Source organism: Scylla paramamosain, chromosome 36, assembly GCF_035594125.1.
Source record: "Scylla paramamosain isolate STU-SP2022 chromosome 36, ASM3559412v1, whole genome shotgun sequence".
Classification (NCBI taxonomy): domain Eukaryota; kingdom Metazoa; phylum Arthropoda; class Malacostraca; order Decapoda; family Portunidae; genus Scylla; species Scylla paramamosain.
The window spans coordinates 14,897,558-14,904,407 of NC_087186.1; the positions used below are offsets into that span (position 1 = coordinate 14,897,558).

General features: G+C 44.3%; 1 protein-coding gene across 6 annotated transcripts in view; it reads right to left on the bottom strand.

Moving 5' to 3' along the window:
* Positions 1-2,464: 2,464 nt before the first annotated feature.
* Positions 2,465-6,850, bottom strand: part of LOC135091073 (uncharacterized) — a 6,588-nt gene continuing 2,202 nt past the window's right edge. For 5 of the 6 annotated variants that reach the window (XM_063988436.1, XM_063988435.1, XM_063988434.1 and 2 more), the window contains exons 2-3: positions 4,314-4,503; positions 2,465-3,904 (exon numbers count right to left, since the gene is read on the bottom strand). In XM_063988436.1, coding sequence (XP_063844506.1) covers positions 2,899-3,904; positions 4,314-4,477 — 1,170 coding nt within the window. In that variant the 5' untranslated portion in view covers positions 4,478-4,503 and the 3' untranslated portion in view covers positions 2,465-2,898. Of the gene's footprint in view, positions 3,905-4,313; positions 4,504-5,789; positions 6,709-6,850 lie in introns of those variants that run through there. The other variant, XM_063988439.1, reaches the window with a different exon arrangement.

Consider the following 6,850-nt stretch of genomic DNA (forward strand, 5'->3'; position numbering starts at 1 on the left):
CATAACCTTATATTCTTAACTGGTTGCCTTGTATAAGTTTAGTGTACTCTTATTTTTTTCGTTACCATAGCTTTCTTTGTATGTTCCCGTATTCTTCTGTTTAGCCAAATTTTTCTATATAAATTTTCCGCTAATGACGCCTCAGTTCTACATACGACTTTCTGTTCTTAGCTGGTTGTCTTGTTTCTTTTAGCTTTATCGCATAAAAATATTTAGTTTCTCTTTAAATTCTATAGCTTTCTTCGTGTATCATTGTATTTCTATTCTTATTTTTATTTTTTTTCCTTTTTTTTTTTAGCTTATCTCGTATATATTTAGCCTTTTTGATCTCTTAAAGTACAATAGCGTTCTTCATATACCACAGTTTTCCTAATTTTAAGTAGGTTTGCAGCTTACGTTTTCTGTTCAGCCTTCTCTATTGATAGCTTGGCATTTTATTTAACTACTAATTCCTTCTTAGTCTGTTTCAGTAGCTCTATTTTTTTTTTTTTTTTCCTTATTGGTTTCTTTGTTTTAATCATTGTTTAACAGGATAACTAACTTTTTTTTTTTGTCTAGTTCTTCTATTTCTTATTGTTCCTATATTCTAATTATCAAACATATTTTTTTTATTTCTTTCTGTACTATTTTTATCAGTACTCATAATTATTCTTTCCTAGCACCGTTCTTAATTTTCTTAATACTGCACAACCTCAGTATTAATAACTTTTCATCAGTTTATTGTTCTTACTAATGTTACCAAGACATACTAGAACATTACCGACTCTTGAACACACGACTACACAGCACTCGAGTTCTGTACATTTAACAACCCCATAACAAACATTAATATGGAGCCTTTTAATGTTTATGGCGCTTGGAAAAAACATCAACAAGCTTTTATACTTTCATTAATAAAAATACAAATACAATTCTCATGATGCTTTCAGGAATATGTTAGCGAGTGTTGGCGGTGTTAACACGTGTTAGCTCGCTGCCAGCACCATCACAACATCACAGCAGGTAATCTAATATTTCAGCAGTTTAATATGAACAGTGGTTGGTGATTACTAAACAAATCCACGTTCAATTACTGCCGGAAAATGTCTGAATCGCTGCTCTTACCAACGTATTACTCATCTTAAAACACAATATACGTTTCACTGGTGCATGGCAGTCACCCTACATTCATTTCTAGAAAAAACATCAGACACAATTATTATTATTAGTATTATGACATGACTATTGAATTTCTTACCCTGCAGAGAGAGAGAGAGAGAGAGAGGAGAGAGAGAGAGAGAGAGAGAGAGAGAGAGAGAGAGAGAGAGAGAGAGAGTTAAGCTTAAAAGAGATTATATGGCGTTACGTTTGAGAATACCAAGAGGCGTAGACGTATTGGGACAAATCAAAACAGCAACATGACAGCCACGCACAGCCACACGCAGCCACCTCGTTAAGCACCACCGCATAGTGTTCCGCTGGCTTGGTAATACAGAACTGGTGTAGCGCGCGGGCAAACGTACTGTGATGGAGTTTGAAAAGTGCTTCAAAACTCCACGCCGTTATGAAACTAACAAATTAAAGCAGAGAGCAGAGCCGGCGCGGGACGCTTTATCTTTCCCCGAGGCTGTGAGGCGTATTCATTTTAATAGTTTTCATGCCATTCCTGTCCAACTCATGAAGTGATACAAATAACTCGCGTGACGTCCACCACACATACACACACGCACACACGGGAGACGGGATAAGGATACACAACAATACAGTTTTCTAAAATACACACACAGATCAGTGGAATGCATAACCAGATCGAGCCTGTGTGTGTATGTGTATGTGTGTGTGTGTGTGTGTGTGTGTGTGTGTGTGTGTGTAAACATCAAAACAAAAATATCATGTTAACTTGGTGTTAATTCAAAGCCGGTATATTAATAATTAAACTCAATCAAGTAAAAACACAAACAAGCAAACATATGAATCCAAAGATAGAGGTAAATTCTTGAGCCAACACCACCACACGTATCCCACCCCGTCCCGTCCCACACCTCCACACCCTCAATATAGCTTGCATACTTCTCTCAGCCTTACCGTACACACAGCATCCGTAGCCGCGACCCACGGTGGCTTGTTGCTAATATCTGCAACGTGTGGGCGATGCAAAGTACTCCAACAACAAAGGAAACAGTCGATTTCGTTCCACGTGCCGCGTCTCTGCCTCACGGACTCCAGCTGACTAGGTATGTGTTGTGTAGTGGTGGTACTGTATAACAAACACTCGTCTTTCCTGTCCAGTGATTATTCTTACATCAAACAGGTGTATGGTTAATATATGACACTAGTTATTCAGTAAGTGTCAGGTGTGAGTAAAGAGTGAAGGTTTAGTGTTGTGTTGTGTTGCGGTGATGCGCGACCAGGAGACTGTGACGTCATCTGCTGCTGCTGCTGCTGCTGCTGCTGCTGGCGAGGCTCGCTCTCTAAATAGAAACAGTTTTATAGTTTTCATTACTTTTTTTGCAATTATAATACATTCAAAACAAATATTACTTACATATGAGAGCTAGGAAAACACTATGATATTTATAAATAGAACTGAGTAGAATATTTGTGTGATTATTACACATTTATGGAATATATTTGTGAAATCATTGTGCCTGTGTAGGCAATGTTGTTATTTGTTTCATTACTACTTTGTACTTGATCAAACTGGCACAACAGTGTACAGTGAGGGCGTCAGTGCGTGAGTGTGCTGCGTATTGACGCCCCCCACACCTTGACACAGCACAACACAACACAGCACAGCACGCGGACCTCACAGCTAACACGCCATCTTCCCTCCTGCGGTGAGGTCAGGGCTGTGCGGGGCGTGGAGCCGCGGCGCTGTGAGGTCGTGTTCCTGCTTCACGCACGGATTCCTGGGGATGGCTAGCGAGCTTCCAGCATCGAGAAGTTGTTGGTGCCGTTGAAAGGCGCGGCGCCGTCAGGCAGCTCCTGCTGGTAGCCCAAGTCTGGCCGTGTGTGGGACTCGTCTTCGGTGGTCTTGGTGATGATGGTGGCGGCGGTGATGACGGCGGTGGTGGATGGCAGCATGTTGGAGGTCTTGACGGAGTGCCCCATGAGGCTCCCACCGCGCCCCGTGTCCCTGCAGGCCAGGAGGTTGCAAAGCGTCTTGTGGAACTCCTGGCTAATGATGAAGTACAGCACAAAGTTGGAGATGTTGCCCAGCATCTGCAACAAGTTGGAGATGGCGGCGAAGGTGAGCAACCTGGCTGACATATCCTTGCCGCAGAATCGCTGGGTGTGTAGGAAGCCCAGGTAGTACACGGTGACGGGCGTGTTGAAGATGTAGAACAGTGTCGTCACCCAGAACAGCAGCAGCACCAGGCGCCGCTCCCGCTCCCGTCTGGCGGCAGGCACCCCGCTCCCGAACCCCTCCCGGATGTTCCTGAGGTGCTTGAGGCGCAGCGTGATGCGCACGCTGCAGAAGGTGATGAGGATGGCGGGCACGAGGCGGGAGAATATTTCTCTCAGCCAGGCATAGGCGGGGTACCAAGTGTATTCCTGCATGGAGTAGCCGTCCCGGGGCATCCACTGGTCCTCAGCCGCATCCACGCGCCCCACGGCCATGGTGGGCACGTAGAGCAGCAGCACGAACACCGTGGCGCTCACCACGCCGCCCCGAAACACGGCGTCCGTCTGGCTGCGCGGGTACAGGTCGTGGCGACACACCGCCAGGAACCTCTCGAAGGCGAACATACCCATCAGGTAGAAGCTGAGGATCTGCGAGGCGATGCTGAGCGACCACCCGAAGTGCGCGTAGTAGCCCGCGACGAACTGGGACCGCAGCGGCTTGATGCCCCCCTTGGCCAAGCACACCGGCACCGTGAGCACACACAGCGACAGGTCTACACAGGCCAGGGCGCGGAGCCACCTTGGGACACACGCCTTCATTAGCGCGCGCGCTCACACACACACACACACACACACACGCACACACACACACACACACACACACACACATTTAACACTGAAGTACTACCTCTCGAAACATTATTACCGTAACATTTGACTTCGGGTGTGTGTGTGTGTGTGTGTGTGTGTGTGTGTGTGTGTGTACATACGTGTATGTGTGTGTGTGTGTGTGCGCGTGTGTGTGTGTGTGTGTGTGTGTGTGTGTGTGTGTGTGTGAGAGTGTACATACGTGTATGTGTGTGTGTGTGTGTGTGTGTGAGTGGTGCATACCAGCACATTCCATGTAACGTATCATATTACCCGGTCTATATCAACAATCCCTCACCACCACCACCACCACCACCACCACCAGGCCACGTGCTACCCACCTGTAAGTCCTTCCTCTCATGAGCGGCCTGGTGAGCACAATGAGGTTGAGGGTGTTGGTGAAGATTCCTGTCACCACGAGCGCTGGAAACACGTAGTAGAAGACCGCGGCGTACAGATCTCCCACGTCCTCCTTCTCGTCCCCGTAGCATTCCTCCTCCGTCATGGTCCCTCTCGCTCTCCTCTCGCCCACTGTGGACCAAGTTGTGTTTTCAAGAGGAATTCAAAAGCAGGTCCCTCAAGACTCCCTCCTGCTCGTGTCTCCCGCAACCCTCCTCTTTCTTTCCAAAATTATGCAATACTACCACAATGATCTCTCTCTCTCTCTCTCTCTCTCTCTCTCTCTCTCTGCACGTGTGGTCTCTCTCTGCACGTGTGGTCTCTCTCTCTCTCTCTCTCTCTCTCTCTCTCTCTCTCTCTCTCTCTCTCTCTCTCTCTCTGAGTACCTATCATATCTTTCTGTTCATCCGTTTCCCTTTTTGTTTATCTTTATGTCTTCCTGTCTAATATATATATAATTTGTTCGTTTGTTTTATTCCTGTCTTTCTATCCTGTTTTTCTCTTTTTTTTATCTGTTTCCCTAGTTGTGTTATGTTCATCTGTATAGTTATCTACTTTTCTGTCTGTACATTTGTCTTTTTGTTAATGTATCTGTCCATCCTTCTGTTTATATATCTAGTTATCTTTCTATCTTACTGTCTACCTATCTCTATCTTTTCCTCCCTTTTTATCTATCTATCTATCTATCTATCTATCAATTTGTCTTATGTCCATCTATCTCCACCATTGTATATCTATCTCCTTTTCCGTTTATATATATGTCTTTTTATTTATCTATCCATCATTCTGTCCATCTATCTATTTGTTTATCTTGTACTCATCTGTATATTTATCTACCTTTCTATCTATATATATTTCAACCTGTCCGTTTGTTCACCTTTCTGTTCATGCGCCAGTCTGTTCATCTGTGTATCTATCTGCCAACCTTTCTTTCTATATATCTTTTTTTGGTTAACCTGTCCGTCTATCCATCAATTTATCCGTCCGTTCGTTTATCTATCTCCCTCCCTGCTCGTCCCGCCAACTTCCCTGCTGGGCTGCACTCTTTTTTCAATAAGCTTCCATTCACCAGTATAATCTTCCCTTCACGGCCACCAAGAACAACAAACGCTGGGCTGTGGTTTCGAATCGTTTTCCTGATACCCAATTCGTCTTCATCTCCTTCCGCGGACTCCATTCAATCCTGCGGCCTTCGTTCTGAATCCTAACACAGCGCGGTGCATCACACGAGTGGTTATGCAATGTAAAATATAACGTGATGCAAAATAATGATGATACGAATTTAGTCTTTTCTCTCTCTCTCTTTGAAGGCTCAGTGCAGCTTGGGTTTGAAAATGTATATAGAAAATAGTAAATCAGTCATAAATACACTGAATAATCAACAATTCACGAGCAAAATCATTCAGTCGCCCACTCACCAACTCTTTTTTTATCCTCTCTTTCTTCTTTTCCTCGTAATCCGCCAAATGACCCGACCAGCAGCGGCACGCAAGCCTTGTGCAGCAACACAACGCAACACAGCACAACAGCACAACAGCACACGCACTCTCAACGCTACATGGCAGGGTGGTGTCCTCTGTATGACAAGTGTGAATGTGTGCAGATGAGGAATTCTAGTGATAGTGAGATATTACGAATATTCCTACTGAAAACAACAATTATTACTACCATTGTTGCTACTGAGGAAAGCTTTTACCATTATTATTGCTGCTGAAAATTACTGCTTCTGCTGTTGAAAAGTCACTATATACTACATCTATAACTAAATAAATAAAATAGGAAATAGAAAACAGCAATTCTAAACACTAACAAAGAGAGGATGTGAAGTTAATATTGGTTGCAGTAATCTCCTCCTCCTCTTCCTCCTCCTCTTCCTCTTCCAATGATGATAGCTTTTATATCTTTCCTTTAAAATTCCTATGCACTTCCTCAACAGTACATAGTATTTCCTCCTGTCCTACGAGCCCTGACTGGAGGAAGCGGTAGGTGGGGAGAAGCCTTCTTGTATACTATCTACTTATCTCACTGGTATGGTATAGCCCCCATAAACAGTCCTACTATGTCTGTTGTTTGTCCTTCCTTGATGTTCCTTTGTGTCCTTCTTACTCCTCATCCTCCTCTTCTTTCTCCTCCTTCTCCTCCTCCTCCACACTTCGCTCCCTCACAGCCACTCAGCACTCTTGTGAAGTTTACAATATGCAATGCGCACAAAAGGGAGAAAAAAAGCGAAAAATCGCAAGGTTAGAGAGGAAAGAATAATAAGGTGAGGGAAAAATTCATGAGTGGAAATGAAAGCGAAAAAAAATTATTACGAATTGTGCTGCGAGAGAGAGAGAGAGAGAGAGAGAGAGAGAGAGAGAGAGAGAGAGAGAGAGAGAGAGAGAGAGAGAGAGAGAGAGAGAGAGAAGACTGGACAAAGACGAGAGAGGGTGAGAGAGAGAATAACAACATCACGCCTAGGGAGAAAAAAAATGAATGA